Source organism: Archocentrus centrarchus, chromosome 10 (assembly GCF_007364275.1).
Source record: "Archocentrus centrarchus isolate MPI-CPG fArcCen1 chromosome 10, fArcCen1, whole genome shotgun sequence".
Classification (NCBI taxonomy): domain Eukaryota; kingdom Metazoa; phylum Chordata; class Actinopteri; order Cichliformes; family Cichlidae; genus Archocentrus; species Archocentrus centrarchus.
Genome location: NC_044355.1, coordinates 11,491,068 through 11,508,551, shown reverse-complemented (window position 1 = coordinate 11,508,551; position 17,484 = coordinate 11,491,068). Strand labels below are relative to the sequence as shown.

Genomic DNA, 17,484 nt, shown 5'->3' with positions numbered 1-17,484 from the left:
AAAGTCCTTAAGTTCCCTCTGTATCAATCATTGACAAGAGGAGTGGAAGAGCTGGTTTGAGGAGATAAATCTGCGTGAAAAGTGAGCTACCTACTGATGAAGAAGGAATGATATGAATGAAAGAACCACAACATTGTCTAAATAATTTTAGTTTGCATTTAAAGACTGAGCAAGAGGCCATTAAGGAGCTATGAAAAAAAAAAAAAGAACATGTTCCTTAGCCTGCTTATCCATGCAAACTAACAACTACTGCTTGAGTATAGTGTAATATATCTATCTATCCAGTCAGCCAACCAGCCATCCATCCATTTTCTTCCGCTTGTCTAACTCAGGGTTGCAGGAGGCTGGAGCCTATTCCAGCTGTCATGGGGCAGAATAAGCAAAATCATAACAAGTAGGCTAGTGCTTACTATATTCAGCACTGTAATTACCAAAAGATTGTACAAAATTACAGAATTACAGTGTGTAGCCTACCCAATGTGTATTTCACCACAGGCCATAACTGAAGTGTTAAAATACGGACACTCTTGAAAAGTATAATTTCAAACCCAAAGGCTGGTGCTCTGGAGGAATGCCTGCAGTGGAGGTCCTATTTTGTTATCTGCCCTGACAGACTATCCTATCATGTGAAGATCACACAAGCAGCCATCTGACTGAATCACTTGTTACCTAGGAGATCTGAAAAACTGGCTGAGACCTTGATAATGCATAACTTACACTATATTTTGGTTTATCAGTTTTTACAATAAAATAAAAATACTTGATTTCTTTTCTGTTTTTTTTTTTTTGACTGTTTATTTGTTTTGCATTTATTAAAGGGGGGGGGTGCATTTACTGATTGAAAACAATTTATATATATATATATATATATATATATATATATATATATATATATATATATATATATATATATATATATATATATATATATATATATATATATATATATATATATATAATATAATATAAAAAAATGAGGACAGTATTTGTGATTCCACCATGTCTAAAAACTGTTGCACGGGCTGGTGAAACGCATTTGCACCCTCATAACAAAAGAGGGGGAAACGGATGGGAGGGGGTCGGTGACAGGCTCCAGCAGGGGGGAGATTTCTGTGCAGGTGTCCTTGTATTTTCTGACACCTCGAAGACAGGACTCGACCGTAAGTAGCCTAAGACTGTTGAGGAGGAACCAAAGCTGATAACATAATAAATGTTTGATCTGCCATGAAATCCGAAAAGAGCAGCAACGGAAAGATATGCTCGTCTGGATGAGAGACCCCCGCTGGGTGAAGACACGCAGCGTATGTTAGCTGAGCCGTGAAAGCTCGCTGCCATTGACTGGAGCTCAGGCTGAAATGGGAGCAAAGCGATGAAGACCGATCGCAGGGGAGTGAACGTCCTCAAGCAAAATATCGCATCACTGATCATTTCATGTTATTAGGCATCAATTCCAGATTAGCAGTCCGCGATATTTGCCACTACCCGGACATTCGCCGTCGATGCAAAAGGGTTTGAACGGTGGCATTTATCTTCTTCTTTTTTTTTTTTTTTTTCATTCTGCAGATGTGGGCTGCAAGAGGAATATGGCCTGTTCGATGGGTGAAATGTTGAGGGATTAATCACTGATCACGATGAGCAGCAAATCAGTGCTGATCATTTCCAGCCACTCGTGGATGAGTCTATTGGACTATTTTCAAATGTTACGGATGATATGTCATGTTAGATGAAATGCATTTCAGAACAGTGTGCACCTGAAATTCACTGATAAAGACCACCAGCTACAGCACCTTATTGTTCGCACTCCCTGAAAAGCAAAGCACACCTCAGCTGCTTTTCTCGCCTATTCAAGATGGGACTAACCTGATTTTATGTTGACACTCTGCTGGATGTCAGATGAACAATGTCAAGTTCTCAGCAGCTTGGTATGGGCATAAATGTCACTGATGTTCCTGGGCAGCTTGGTTTCACCCGCCGCAATCAGGACCCAGTCTGGTCCTCTATTGTTAACAGTGTGGTGAAGATGGTGCTTATATTTCTGATTGTCTGTGTGTCTTTGTTTGGGAATGTGATTGTTCTGCTGGTGTTTCAAAGGAAGCCTCAGCTCCTTCACGTGGCCAACCGCTTTGTCCTCAACCTCCTCCTGGCAGACCTACTTCAGACCATATTAGTCATGCCCTTTGCTATTGCAGCTGCCATGCCAAGCGTGTGGCCCCTGGATGCTCGGCTGTGCCAGGCCCTGGTGGTGCTCATGCACCTTTTTGCATTTGCAGGGGTTAACACCATTATAGTTGTGTCTGTGGATCGCTACCTGGCAATTATCCACCCTCTATCTTATCCCACTCGCATGACTCCTCACTTAGGCACCAACCTGATCATCTGCACCTGGGTGCTCAGTTTCCTGCAGAGCACACCGCCTCTCTATGGCTGGGGGACCATTGACTTTGACCGCCATCACAATATCTGCTCAGTGGTGTGGTCTTCTAGTCTTTCCTACTCTGCTGTGGTGTCCACTTTTTCTTTCTGGCTTCCTGTGCTCATCATGCTTGGATGTTATTGGATGGTTTTCAGAGCAGCCCGGAGGCAGAACGCTCTTGTGCACCCAATACAGACACAGGCCTACTCTCAGCCCTGCCCGCAGGACTTCCAGGCACCTAGCAGCCCACAGCGGCAATCCCAGCCCCAGCAGCCCAGTTCACCCGAGGGACCATACTCAGCCAGAAGATACCCTGTTCGGGTTAGACACAGGCGTTTTCACTACCACTGCAAGGCAGCCCGTGTAGTTTTTGTGATCATGGCTTCATACATCTTCAGCATGGGTCCTTACAGCATTCTGAATACTATATCTATGAGCACCAGAGCAGCTATACCCTCATGGTTATCCTCCCTTGCCCTTGTACTCTTCTTTTTACAGTGCTGCCTACATCCTTATATTTATGGCTACATGCACCGTAGCGTAAGAAAAGAATTCCTGGCGTTGCTCTGTGGGTTGTTCTGCAAGCACGGCCGTCCCAACCAGAGCTCTGCTGTGGAGAGCTGCTTCACTACAACGGAAGGACGCTCCACTACTCACCCTCACCTGCCCAGCTTGGCTGCTCGAGTCGTCCCTCTGCGGACATGGGAAGAGTGCACAACCTCGTCCTCTCCCACTTTTGAGAGAAAGTCAAGGGATGGTCGTAAAGATACCACCTCTACCAGTATCAGCTCTGAAAGGGAGCTCACAGTCCACAGCAAACAAAGCCCATAAATTGCCATTAATCAGACAGACCATAGTTGCTCTTACTTTAGGACTTTCTCATCCATTGTGTTTATATATACACTAACTTTTTCAGCAGCAGGATTATTACTTCAGAAGTTGCTGGGATTACAAACAGTAGTACTACTTACTTAATCACCAACAAAATGATCATTTTACTATTTGTCATAATCTCGGTTAATTGCTATTGGGAAAGCCCCAGGTCCAGTAGTTGCTGTGTTAATGTATAAAAGAACTGGGTGTAGGAAAGCTAGACTCATTGTGTTTCATATGTAAATGCAGTTTTAAGCATTACCACATGTGCCACATAAATCAGACTGTGTGCAGCTGTTGGAGTCTGTGCAAACCATCATTAGTTTTTCTTTTTAAAGTATGCAAGACTGAACTCGCTACTGTTATTTAAAATGGGCATTTAAATCAATCTAAATTCAAATTAATCTAAAGCTGCACTTGTAAAATAAGAAGTTGCTCTAGTGTTCTGACCACTTCTCTAATTATCAGATGTCTCCGATGGTGTACGAACCTGCTTTATGCGCACAACTGTCTCCTTTAAACTTTTTGTGTTTCTCACATCCTGCTGGAGGTGCAGGATGGCGATCTTGTCTACAAGCAAACTTTGCTTGTAGTCTTCCAACTCAGGGTATTGCTTGTAGAAAAAAAAAAAATTGTAGAATCCACCTCAGTTCTTGAATCTCGGGTGATTGAATATGTGTTAATGTCCCTATCGCAGTAACTCCTCTTAGTCTCAAAGCGCCTTTTGAATAAATAATTAGAAAAGTGATTCATTGTGCCTGTCAATTAGAGCATACAAGTATGGGTGATTCCCTTTCTCTGATGGGATGGCCACACATTCACATTTGTCTTAGTCCTTTGTTTCCTTTATCTAAAGCATAACTGATGTGGAAATTTTCCTTTTATTTCAGTACACCACTTTAAATTTGGACTCGATGTTTGATGCCTTTCCAATGTCGGGGTTTTTATTAAGTACTTTTTGTGTGATTAAAAATATAACTCCTGCATGTTGAAAGATCTTATGTAACAAATTTCTTATTTTCCACTGAACACATGTAGACTTGTAAAGATACCTCGTGATAAAGTATTTCTAATGGAAAAGAAACTGTGTGCCTAAAGCCATGGATGCTTGCCTTGACTCCTCTCAGAGAAAGGTATTTCAGTAAGTTAGAAGGTTGTTATGGGTCCATCATAACATTACAACATTTATTTGTGTCTAGTGCCAAGTTTTTGTACCTTTTAAGAAAGTGAAAAAAAGAAGAAAAAAAATGGCACAATGAGTCAGTGTGCTCCTGGTGTGTATTATTACCATTAGACGGTGATAGTCTCTGAGACCTGTCATGTACTTGACCTAGATTTATTTAACAGGTTACTGGGGAAATCCAAACTATAGTATTAAAGTTGACAATCAAACTTGCATAAGTTTGTCAGAGGGTCTGTGAAGGACAGTGTGTATTTAAGTATACCAGAATATGAGAAAATGTTTAATAGTCTTTTAAAAGTGCATATTTTTGTGATTTTTTATTGTGCTTTTGTATTATTTTTGGTTTCATTATTCAGCATTCAACATTGTCTGTTGTTTAATAAAAGTACAATGAATGTGTTTTGGGTTAAAGGGTTTGTTTTGTTCCCCATTGTCCAATGCCTGACTTTAAAAGCATCTTAAAAAGCATACTTCCAAAAACTCTGTATAATGAGCTCTTTGTATTAGGCTCCCTGGATCTCTGTATAACCTGCTGACATCCAGGGGACTTTTGACTGAGTTAATTACAGAAACTAAGACTAACTGAATCCACAAATTAGAACCTAGTCAGATGTTAGAACTATTCCATTTTTAAATCCTCACCTAAAGAAACCGGTGTGACACTTTTGAGCTTGCAAAAAAATGTTTCTCAAATTGAAGTTTTTGTGCTTTGCAAAAATTCAGTTTTAAAAAATGTTATTTGATCAATAAAAATCATGTAATTTCACTGTGACTGAGGAGCTAGGACAGGGTTAAGAGCATCACACTACATTGCATTAAACATCACATGAGCTGAACTTCACATATTACTAGCTTTATCGTGGGTATCACTTTATGTATTCTAGCCGCTGAAAGACAAAAGCGTGGCCTTTGTTTGGAATTCACTGCTTTTATTTGTAAAATGTTATCACCTTGGGTGATGGCACTCCACTGCTTGAAGCAAAAAGCAGCAGTGTTTTATGTAGTTAACAATTCAGCAAACCACCTATTGAAATCTAAACCAGTACATCTCAATGGTACGTAGCACATCCAATCAGTATATTCATGGACTGCTTTATGATTAACTAGGTGATAATTTCTCCTGTAGAGAAACGGGTATGTCAAGAGATTGTGCCTAATATGCAACACACTGTAGCACATAGCTCTACTATACAGATGTGCTCCTTAACCAAGCGTACACGCTGATTTATACAACCTTAAATTCAAGAAAAAAATGGACATGTATCGTAGCACTGTGAATGTTTTATATCATTTCTAAACTACAATACAGGCTGATATTTTTACTTTTAAAACAAACCAGAGAAAAGAAAGAAAGAAAAATCTCCCAGAAAGGTTCCATAATGTCAACAATCTTTAAGTTGCATTCTCTCCTTCACTCTCTATACAGTATATGTACACACATTTTTTAATCATTAAAGTACAGGAAATGAAAAACAAAACATTTTAGCCATAAAGGAATAGAACAGCAAAATACATAACATTTTCCTTCTTTAGAAAATTAAAGTAAAAACAACCCCACGCACAAACTGCTGACAACTAGATCATCGGAACCCACACTGATCAAGGCGCCATTCAAAATATTACAAGTCAATAATAAACAGAAAATTATATATATTTTAAAAAAGAAAATAGCAACAGAGGTTTAAAGCACAAAAAAGGACGGGCTCTGCTCATGAGATTTTTTTCTTTCTATGATAAATGATGGTTTCTCAGTTCAGGTCAAATCAGACCTCAGGCCTTTATCACAGAACCAGCACTGGGGAGGCCAGTGCTGTTGCAGCTAGGAGTTAGTCCTTTCTCCCAGTCATCTAGTCAGTCCACTTTGACCACACTGTAGATCTTATTTACAAACCAGAAGCAAGCGAAGAAGCCAATTGTACCTGAGAATAAAAGACAGATTTAAACTAGTGAGTAAAATGTTACACAGATGTCATCTATACGTGCATTTCTGGTAGAAACTTTAAAAACAACAACAAAACTAGATGGGGTTATCTTCCTCTGCAAAGTATTTCTTGAGTATTTCAAGTATATCACAGACAAAAAAGTCATACAATACAACCAATTGTCCAACAAATTTCATCCACTAAAATCTAGAAAATAAGATTTTTTTTTCCAATATTGGGTCTGCTATTTCCAATGCAAAAACCAGCATCAGTGCTTAATTTTGTCAGCAAAAGAGCGTATTTGCATGTGCTCTGCAATGCTGATAAGACAGACTGGTAAAAATCCTGCATCAACTGGATATAAAAGTCCTATCTGACTGCTCAATGGGGGCCACGCAGCCCAATCCCGAATTAAGCAGTGATCAAAGTTGGGTGAAAGCGAGACAACAAAATAAAAAGTTTTTTAAAAAGGGATAAGAGAGGGATTAGCATTATTTAGATCAAAATTGGAAGCAAGGAGGGAAACTTTTTTCCTTCAATCCTTGGATTACTTCTTGGTGATAATCTTTTGACATCTTATCCCCTTGCGACTTACAGCTCTGTCTTAAGACATTGTCAAACAGTGTTGCAGTGACAAGCAAAGCTGCAGTTAAACTTTTATCTGACCTACTGACAGTCTAACACCAGAAAGTATGTCATCATCTGACACGTGGCAAGCCAAATATCTTTGGGCGGGATAGAGACTAGGCACGTATTTTTCTGTTATCTAGTACTTAATATGTTCCTCTTTCTACAGACACCCCTACTTTTATTTGAGCTGAAGTGCAAAAAAGCTTGATGAGACCACAGAGAGCTGGTACTATATCCTGATGTGTCAATCTTTATTTGAAAGCTTAACAATGTTCTATTTATTCTAGCACTGTGATAATAGATTTGGTACACAGATTGTATAACCCTTAGAACTATACTTAAGTGCAAGGCCAGAAACCTGTATTAAAAAAAACAAAAGAAAAATCAGTGAGTGTGGACAGACTTTTCAACCTGATTGGTGGCACTCTCACTGCGGTATTGCACCACTTTCTGTTCTTGTTACAGAGCATAATGTTTTTGTGTAGCTCGATTAATTAAAAATCTCCAGATAATGACTTATTTCATAGTGGAATCTTCACGTGCTTTATCCAAAACACAATCTCTGCTGAATCACCTGCAACGAAATCTCGTTCTAATGCGCACTGTATATTGTCATTCAAAATTGCACCAAAGTATTGTCTGTTTATGTCTATGTCTAAATTGTATTCATACTATTCATTTATTGTGTCTTTAGAGATTCGATACCTTAGCACTGGAGTTAGCCTGGGTCTTAGCCCAGTCACTAACAGCATGTTCCACCTGTACTTTTCTGCTCTGTGTGTGTCAAATGTTTAGTTACTCCTCAGCTTCCTTTTGCAATAACGGTACTTATAATAAATGTAGCCTGCCTGTAGCCTTGGAGGCCAGGCTCAGTGGAGACATGGCTCTGAACCCTGGAAAATCCTGTAGCTAGCCAGGCCCCTGTAGTTGGTGCAGATCAAGGTAGCTTAGCCGCCACTAGCTCTCCCCCAGCTGATCTGAGCAGCTGGAACCAGCTCCCAGTTTGGATTTGTGCTGTTATAGTAAAGTCAGTGAACAAGTGTGTGAAGTGTGATGGGTCTAGCTTAAACAAGCAGCAGCTATGGTGTGAATTTGAATATCACATTCACAAGACTTTCAGAAAACTTGACCTCTGATCTTTAGCTTAAGGTCAAGGTTGCCGAGATTCAAACTGGTACCAGATTTTTAGTACATGCATCTATGGTGTGAATTTGAACATCCTAAGTCAGACTTTTTTCGAGTTAAAGAAAAATTGACCAGAATGAGTCTGCAAAACTAGATCTGATCAAGAGGGAGAATTCCTAATGTCTGATTTTCATTAAACTTCAAAGTAACTAAAAATTAAATTTTTGATGAGGCCATTGCAAATGATAGGTCTTGAACATGACTTGACAGTGATGCTGTACTGCCAGTAAAAAGGAAATAAGTTGACACACACTATATGACAAGCAAACAAATGTTGCACAATACAGGAAAGACCTGCTCGGAGCTTCTTTTATGAACAGGATGTTAAATATTTTTACAGGTAAAGTGATGTAAATTCTCACTTCAGACTCACGGGAACAAACAATGAACTTCACATGCACAAACAGCACACCCCTTTCTACCAGTGATAAGACCTGAGCTTTATAATTGCTCAGAAACAAAATTAGACAAGCATTGTTTTTATAAAAGGATATTCAGGGCAAATAACCGGGGTGGGTGGGGCTTCTTCACACACACACAGAGCGTAATGAAGCCTCACCCACCCCAGAAGAAAAACTATTCATGACTTATCACTGACTTTGTATTATTGAGATAGCTTCTTGTATACTGTGTCTGCCAACAAAAAAATTACATTTTTTTTCCCAAAAAAAAAAAAAAAGAAAAAAAAAGGCCTTGTAGGGGATTGAAGTGTATACTGACAATGAGATCTGAAGGAAAAACTGAATAACTGTGGGATCTTGACATAGGCAACATGTCACACATACTAATGGTAATTTTAGGCTGGATTTCTATAAATTGAGGTAAAGCATTTTAACAGTGTGCCAGTGCCTTAGCTAAATAGGCAGAGGGTCCTAAAATAATCCTCTGACAAAGGAAAATAATTAACTAAGGACATTTGGTTAGTGTTTCAGCTCTTGGTTAAACATTGTAGGGATCTTTCCCCCTTCAGTGGCCATAATATTCAGAATATGAAGCAAGCTCTCAGTCTCTATATAACTATATAAAAAAAAAAAAAATAAAATAACAATAATAATAAAATCACAGTAGCTCCTAGAGCTTTTTCATAAAGTGAAGGCCTCACCTGTGAAGAGGAAGAAGATTAGGACCATAATCATTGTGTATCCAAAGTAGAGTATGGTACTGGCCATTCCAATTATTTGCAGCTTTGAGAAGAAGTAGTGCACAGCATAGATAAAGAGATAGACTGCTGTGAAGCCACTGGTCAGGAAGGATCGCCACCACCAGTGGTAGTCCTTGACACATAGAACAAAAGATGACATTAGGATCCAGTAATGACGACATGTCAACTGAAATCTGAATCACATGGGGGAGGGGGGGGGGTGTGCATAAACAAGACAAAATTCAGGCTTAAAAGTGTACGTCAGGTACCTCAGCACAAAGGTGGAAGTAGCACAGGAGAATTGTTGCCTCAGAGCAGGTGATGAGCAGAATGATGAATACCAGGAACAGGAAGCCAAACATATAGTACATCTGATGAGACCTAAAGCACAAACACCCAATATTAATGCATAAATGTCAAACTGTGATCAAAGAATTCCTCAGAGAGAACTGTTTTCATACCAAATGCTATTGAGAATGAAGAAAAGCTGGATGAAGATGCAGCCAAAAGGCAGGATACCACCCATCACTATACCAGGGATAGGTTTGGTGAAGAAGGACTGCTCGGGTATTTGACGGGGGATTTGGTTTGTGCGCACTGGTTGCTCAATTGCCTGCACAGGGGCAGAAAATGAGATTAAATAATTAAAAACTCTCAAATACACACATTTAGTCATCAGTCATTTTTAATTGAGGCAAAATAATAATTAAGGTTAACTCACAGGTTTCTTGAATCCAAAGTAGGCACCGACAAAGGTGAGGGGCACGGAGATTCCAAACCACAGGGCCAAAATAGCAACCAGAGTACCGAAGGGGATTGCAGCTGAGGAACCCTCTGCCCAGAGGATCAGGTTCATCAAGAAGAAGTCTGCAAACACAATACTAGGGAAGAGAAGTGGAGACAGCACAAGGATACCTGTGAGAGGAAGTCCAGAACTCAAGGATACAAATGAAGTGCAATATGAGACAAATGAGTAGCAGACAAACAAATGAGGAGAGTAAACATACCCTGGGCACAAGAGTGCAGTCAGCAAGACATTTGTCTTCCACTTTTCACCTCCAAAGGCTGAGAACAGAAAGAATAAGAATATTGTGAGAATAATCACAGAAACAGTAATCCTGTATATATTGACTCTAAAGATTGTAATTTTCTACAAAGTCATCACTGGACTCTTACTTTTGTAAAGACGTGCAGAGACGTAGCCAGCAGGTGTGCCCAGGAGAACCCAGAGTACCACTGCACATGTCATGAGAGCCCCTCTGTTGGCCGGTGACAGGAAACCCAAACAGGCCAGGACTACAGTGGACAAACATTCATCAGTGTAGTTATCCAGAAATAGCATTAACTGAAGTAAATGAATTACCAAAGTATCAAAAAATGACTTTAATGACACTTCTATCTGCTGCCCCATAACGTTAGATTGTTTAATCTAACATTGCCTAGACAGGGTGTTTGTTATGGTTCCTCTAGGTGGATATTTATGTTCACAACATTTCAGGAAATGGGACTTTCCTGGAAAGTCCTGGAAAATCCTAAATCTAAACTGTTTTACTGACTCACTGGCTCAATATTGAAAAATAAGGCTAAATAGGGGACTTTGTAAGAGATATACAGGGGGACTAACTGAATATCAACATTTTGGTCAACAACAACAAGATTAGTTTAATACTGATTCAAGCATTATACAAGTTACTGTAAGAATTGTGTATGCAAATGAAATGTGCAACCGGCGTCACGCCCTCAATAAAAAATTAAATGTCCAGTTAGTGTGCGTCACTACAGCAAGTTTTAGATATTACAGCCTAATGTGAAATAGTCCTTACAGAGAGTAATGAAAGTCATGATGAAGATCTGCGTTCCCTGTCCAAGGAAAACAGACAGCAACATCCCTTTCCTGGGAGGACGGAAAACATCCCCATGCACCTGCTTCCAGCCCGACTCCTCCTGTGCATCCTCCTGGGAAAGTCGAATGAAATACAATAAATGAAGTACTTGACACTTAATTTGTATTAATTTAAATGATAAAAGTTTAAGGTCAACAGCCAACACCTGCTAGCAAAGAGGAATAAGGTGATTGGGAAAGTCTGTTTTACAAAAAGCTTTAAAATTAGGTGTGGAAAAACTCAGTCAACTCTCAATTATGACACTCTTTCTTCAAACTTGTAGATTGAAGTTTTCATTTATAGTTCCCACACCATATTTTATGTTTTGTTTATTACACACACCCCAGCACCCTAAAAATTTTGTTTGAAATGGATCTCGACAAGCTTACAGATAGAGCGGATATTTCCTTGGTCAATGGAATCTTTATCATGTCTGCCTGTGAAACATAACAAAAATATTTATAATTTTGGATTGATCTTATTGACTGGGTGGTATTTCACACTTATGAATTATCAGCCACATAACTGTGATGAAGATGATGGATAAGCACTGTGTTACTCCCAAGTGAAAACTTGAACCTCTAATATTCAGATCAAATCAAAATACATCATTGTGAGCTAAGCCACTACAACCACAGTAAGAGTAATACGTAACACTAGTAATCTAGTGGAGCAGCATACACATAATAGTCTATAGGCCTTAAAAAATAAAATTAGACTGTCCCTTGAAATAACTATGAAGCTGTTTCCTTGAAAATCTTAAGTTTTCAATGAAATTGTGATAGTTTCACATTGACTTTTCACAAGAACTAAGGAGATTCAAATTACCTATTAAAATATCATGTGATCTAGTTGTGGTTTATTTTAAAAACTGCTGCTCAGATCAGCTCCGATTAAGAGACAGACTTTAACAATGTCTTTACCTGGTCCACCTGGTTGTATCTGGCAATGTCCTTGTGCAGAGTTCTCAGCATGATCATGGCAACCATGCCAGACAGGAACAGCACAATGACCAAGGAGTTCATGATGCTGGAAAATAAAAAAAAAACAAGATAAATAACTTTTTTTTTTTTTTTGGGGGGGGGGGGGGGGGGGGGGTACAATGTAAATTGTCTACAGACCTAAACCACTGGATGTTAGTGTGAGGCATGGAGACCAGGATGTAATCCCACCTAGAGGCCCACTTGATAGTATTGTCTTGCTGTTGGGGACAAAAGAAATCACAACCACAATTTTATTTCTCTTATGTTCATACATAGTTGCTCAGAAAATTGTATATATTATAGTTACATATAATCAGTCATACAGTTTGGAGGCCTACCTCAAATGTGACAGAGTAGGTGTAAATTACTGACACTTCACTTTTAAATTCTACAGGGACCTCCATTGGGTTACCTCCTTCACAATTTCGGTTTTTCTCATCTGGCTGCTTGATACTGTTGTGCACAAAACACAAAATACCATCATGTCAGACTAATACTAAATAATATTCGTTTGCTTTGTTCTGTTGTCATTCAGTTGCAACGTTAGGGCAGACTAGATCAAGTGCCATCATATCTACTATAAGCAAATACTTACCTCTTTGGCTCCAAAGTTGCAGCAACCAGTCGAGCCCCTGTCCATCCCTCATCTGCTCCACTGTGGTACTTGATCTTAATGTCCACATGGTTAAAGACGTAAAAAGAGTTCCTCTTGTTGAACTCAGACTGAAAAATATAGATAAGAAACATGATTACTCAATATCCTTTACTTCCCTTTAACTATTTTGTATCCATTTTTTTATAACTCATTAAAATTTGGATGATGTAATATATATATTTTTAATACCTTTGCTTCTCCAGCAATCCTAAATGAAACTCTCAGAATAGGCAACATGATAAATGACAATGATGCAACAATGTGTCCTTTTATTGCCAATAATAATAATTATTTAGTCTCACAAGTGAAAATATATCAAGGAAATATAAATATAGTTTTAGGTTGAGAAATTGATACAATATTAATATGTATCAAGAAGAATGCATTAACTCAATGTAAACTTATTGCTAATCATATAATAACCTTGCTTATTTTTATTTATTTATTTTTTTATCATCCAGGATTAATTGCTGACCAAGTGTTAGTACTGACAAGCATTTACGTACTACAAGCAAACAAACAGGCATAGTTTGACATTCCTTCTCTCTGGTACCCATATCCTGTGCAATATTTCCAATGAGAAACTGCTGCTTTACAGGCTCGACTGGTCGAACAGTTTTTTCTTGTGGAAGGAGCTGAAGGAAGCTTGTGACAACTTCTTTTGATAAATGTTGCAATAGACATGTTTTTTCATATCAACTTTCCCTCAACCAGAACAGCACCTTAACACACCTCGTACTGTCCAATCTCACAAATATGGCAAGTATTACATGGGTCTCATGTTACGCAAATATCCTGCTAGTGCCATCTGAATGAATGAAGGCTCAAATGAATTAAGTGACTGAATGGCAGAAAACAAGACAGACTGGATGTTGCTGGGTGCCGCCCTCGGTGACATTCCTTTATTGAATGATAACAATGTGACATCCTAGCTTACGGTTTAATGGTATATTGTGCACCTATATGGTTAACTTAATATATCAAAATGAAAACCCTTCAAAATCAGAAACTACAACTCACATTGATAACGCATGCATCTTTAGCCCTTCCATCTCCTGCGACAAGGCAGCCAATGGGGAAACCTGGGTTGCAGTACTTCTGACCATCTTCTACATCATAACACCATGTAACTGGCATGTTGTCAATGATCCTGTTTAAAAAAAAAGAGAGCGAGAAGAAAAGAAAAGAAAAAAGTTAACCTCAACCTTGATGGATGAAATGAATTTTCATCCATTTTACAAACAGGTAGTGTACAGTGAGGCACATTTACTAACCAGTGGTGCTGATAGTTCAGCTGCATTCCCATCTTAAGAAAATCCAGTTTAGATGAGTCTTCCTTTGATTCTGTCTTGTAGATCTTTGTGCACACATGCTTGCATTTAACATCTTGTTTAAAATTGAACTGTAAAAAGAAAAGAGTCACACTGTATCAGCATGATAAACAGAGATACTCACACTGGACTGGCATTACTGATAACACCCACCTTATATGGTGAAGACTCAATTCGTTCACCAAACAACACCTGTCCAAGGTTCTCAGATGGTCTTATTTCCTTAGCATCTTTGCAAAAGTCAAACCTTTAACAAAGATTCAGATTGTCACACACATTTAGAGGATGACACTGAGCCAGAAAACTACACCAGTCAAAATCAATTAAACAAACAAACAAAAAAAACTAAATGTTACTTACATGTCATACTCATAAGGCAGAACTGATTCCACTGAATCCAAGCGATTGACAAACAGCTGAATCTCTGTCTGTAAAGAGGTTTTAAAAAAACAAACAAAAATAAAGCTAAATGTAATATTTTTCAAGTTAATAAAGCTGAATAACAAGTCAATTGGTGAATGAAAACCAGCAAAAGTCCTTGTTATGACTGCTGAATAATTAGGCAGTCAACATCAGTAAGGCTGCACATTTATGTAACAAATGTGACTGGACAGTAAGTGACTTATTCATAACTATGGACCAAGTTGTGACAAGCATTCAAGGAAAAAAGAAAAAAAAAAAAAAAAAGTATTTTAGCAAAGTGCTGGGCCACTACCACATGGTGCCAGAAAAGCTTCAAAACAACTTGCTATTGATTGTACAAGAATCTGGACTCTACTGGAGAACATCATTCTTCCATAAACTTTTCCCGTTCAGCAAGACCTGATTCCATGTAATCCCTATGGATGGTGGCACTGTTATTACAAAAAGGCAGAAATGTTCAAATATAGAATAAAAGCATTCAGTGTGTACGCACTCACTCCTCCCCCTAAGGTACAACTAGTCCAAAAGCATGCTTGTAAAACGTCCCCAAAAGCATAGCAGAACTTCCAGATCCCCTTCACTAAACGTTCAGGTACTTCCTATAATGTGTCACCTGTCTATGCAGGTGTAATGGGGATTTTATCTCATCGCAACTAGACATCGGCAGGTTATCTTTCACCAATTTCATCAACCTTATTGGGCCAAGTGTCATGCTAGACTGGTGAAAGTAAAGCAATAATCCCAAACAGAAGGTATTTAATTTATTTAACAATGGTAGTGAGCACCAAGAAAAAATAATGAGCAATGCACAGCAATAATTGCCCGCGTCCCTGTCCCAGGCAATAGCCGAGGCCTAGGAGAGGGCTGTCCAGCTAGCATGATTAGGTAAGACAAGTGACTGATACAAACATCCCAAATACAAAGTCATTACAAAATTCACTACGTGACATAAGAATATTGACTTCTAGCAATGAACCATACCTGGCAGTCATCAGCCCCTTTGCGTTCTTCACAAAAACTCACTGGAGCTAAACCCGGAAGATAGAATGCCGGACACGAACGAATATACAGTACTAGCAAATAAACAGGCACAAAACCAAAATGTATCCGCTTTCTCATTTTATCGAGGACACGGTTCTTCGAAGGTTTCGTTTACTACTGGCTGCTCCTATTTTCTAAAAGAAACGTAACACCTGCAGAGCAACAGTCAGCTAAGTGCTAGGTCTTAGCTGTGACGGAACAGTGACTGAGCTGAACGGTCGGGAACAACCACGTCCACCTCTGTCAAGCTATGCGGAAGTCACACGATCCACAAAGGATGTCGGTATATTTTACCTTTAAAATAAATGTATGCTATAAGTAATCTGTTAAGTATTGAAGTTTTATGAATTATTAACTGTTTTTAATATACCAGTAGTGTGTTTTATATGACTTTTTTGTATAAATGCTAATTAAATGTACAATTCCACACTTTGATAGTCGCTCACTGCTTTTAATTTGACGGGTTCAATTCGGAAGTCAATGACACGGTGCAATTAAGACTGACGTTGCTTCTCGGGGCCCCACAGACCCTCTTGTTTTCTTTGTACGAGCAAAACCAAGTTAGAAAATGCCACACTTACGATCCAAAATATAAGGTATAAGAGAAGCAATAGCTAGAGAAAAGAGGCGTTTGACACAACACTGAGAAAAAATGGTTCATTTTATAAATACTGTGTAAATGATTGCTGGCCAAACTACAAAAACCAGAAAGGGTGCATTTAATCTGGATAGGTTTTGTAGTAGTAAAATGCAAATTAGGGACTCTTTAACTGCAGCCTCTTTTGCACATAAGCCTTCTTTATGTTCAGAAAACAATATGGAAGCTTTTGTGTTTTAAACAATAAAACTTATGTACAGTAGTTATTCCAGTAAACAAAAAACTAAACACCCATCTGTATGAAATTGACATTGTAACACCTCTTTGTTTTTACTGCTTTGTGATTTTCTCTTTCTCCACCCAGCAACTGGTCGAGGCAGATAGCTGTCCCTCACTGAGTCCGGGTCTCCCGGAGCTTTCTTCCTGTTAAGAGTTTTTCCTTCCCACCTTTGCAAAGTGCTTGCTCATAGGGTGTTGCTTGATTGTTGAGGTTTTCATCAATACTGTAGGGTCTTGACCTTACAGTATAAAGCACCTGGAGGAAACTGTTCTTGTGAATTGGCACTCTATAAATAAACCTGAATTAACTTTAATCCAACTCATGATTACCACACATGGTAACCATTTCCAGTTACATATGCAGGTCCCGCAAGGACCCAACACTGAAGTCTAGGAGTCAACAAAGCGAATCATCTGCCTCCATCTCACCCCAACCCAACACCCTCTTCTTTGCGTGTCTTCCTTCACTACATCCATGAACCTTCACTGTGGTTTTCCTCTTTTCCTCCTGCCTGGTGGCTCCATATTCAGCATCCTTTGTCCAATATATCCACTATCCTTCCTTTGTACATGCTCAGCCTTGCTTATCATGCTTTCTTTCCAAACTGCTTGACATGAACTGTCCTTCTGATGCACTCATTTATAATCCTAGAAAATGTAAACCTTCCCTTTCATTCTTGTTGCTGTCCATCTGCCACACATCACCCTTGGTACTTATCTCCATCTACTCCACCCTGCCTGCACTCTCTTCTTCACATCTCTTGTGCACTTTCTGTTACTTTGGATGGTTAACCCCAGGTACATGTATTTAAACTTATCCACCTTCACTACCTCTACTCTTTGCAGCTTCAGTGATACACCTGCCTTCCTCTCATGCACACACAAATATTCTGTCCTGCTTCTCCTAACTTTCATTCCTCTGCTCTCCAGAGCATACTTCCACC

The 17,484-nt window shown here is 39.0% G+C and overlaps 2 protein-coding genes across 3 annotated transcripts; one reads left to right on the top strand and one right to left on the bottom strand.

Moving 5' to 3' along the window:
- The first annotated feature begins 1,797 nt into the window (after nt 1-1,797).
- On the top strand, nt 1,798-4,736 carry gpr101 (G protein-coupled receptor 101). The gene has a single exon (XM_030739920.1). The coding sequence runs from the start codon at nt 1,901-1,903 to the stop codon at nt 3,242-3,244; it is 1,344 nt and encodes a 447-aa protein (XP_030595780.1). The 5' UTR covers nt 1,798-1,900; the 3' UTR covers nt 3,245-4,736.
- A 645-nt stretch (nt 4,737-5,381) lies between these two features.
- tm9sf5 (transmembrane 9 superfamily protein member 5) lies at nt 5,382-15,903 on the bottom strand. Of its 2 annotated transcripts, XM_030738627.1 has the most exons (18): nt 15,604-15,903; nt 14,560-14,627; nt 14,353-14,446; nt 14,143-14,270; nt 13,889-14,018; nt 12,809-12,936; nt 12,552-12,666; nt 12,352-12,431; nt 12,154-12,259; nt 11,620-11,667; nt 11,171-11,303; nt 10,524-10,643; nt 10,355-10,412; nt 10,069-10,228; nt 9,809-9,960; nt 9,617-9,728; nt 9,309-9,480; nt 5,382-6,388 (listed from the first exon to the last, which is right to left on the bottom strand). In XM_030738627.1, the coding sequence occupies exons 1-18, from the start codon at nt 15,739-15,741 to the stop codon at nt 6,321-6,323; spliced, it is 2,010 nt and encodes a 669-aa protein (XP_030594487.1). In that variant the 5' UTR covers nt 15,742-15,903; the 3' UTR covers nt 5,382-6,320. The 2 variants fall into 2 exon arrangements, with proteins under 2 accessions (XP_030594487.1, XP_030594488.1); XM_030738628.1 differs by lacking the exon at nt 11,620-11,667.
- Nucleotides 15,904-17,484: the final 1,581 nt, after the last annotated feature.

Excerpts from the sequence above, each read along its gene's own strand:
- tm9sf5 (XM_030738627.1), bottom strand. The coding sequence starts at position 15,741 with ATGAGAAAGCGGATACATTTTGGTTTTGTGCCTGTTTATTTGCTAGTA. Across the intron at positions 14,628-15,603 it reads AAGGGGCTGATGACTGCCAG|ACAGAGATTCAGCTGTTTGT; the intron begins GTATGGTTCATT and ends ACCTCTTTACAG. Across the intron at positions 11,304-11,619 it reads AGGAAATATCCGCTCTATCT|GAGGATGCACAGGAGGAGTC; the intron begins GTAAGCTTGTCG and ends CGACTTTCCCAG.
- gpr101 (XM_030739920.1), top strand. The coding sequence starts at position 1,901 with ATGTCAAGTTCTCAGCAGCTTGGTATGGGCATAAATGTCACTGATGTT.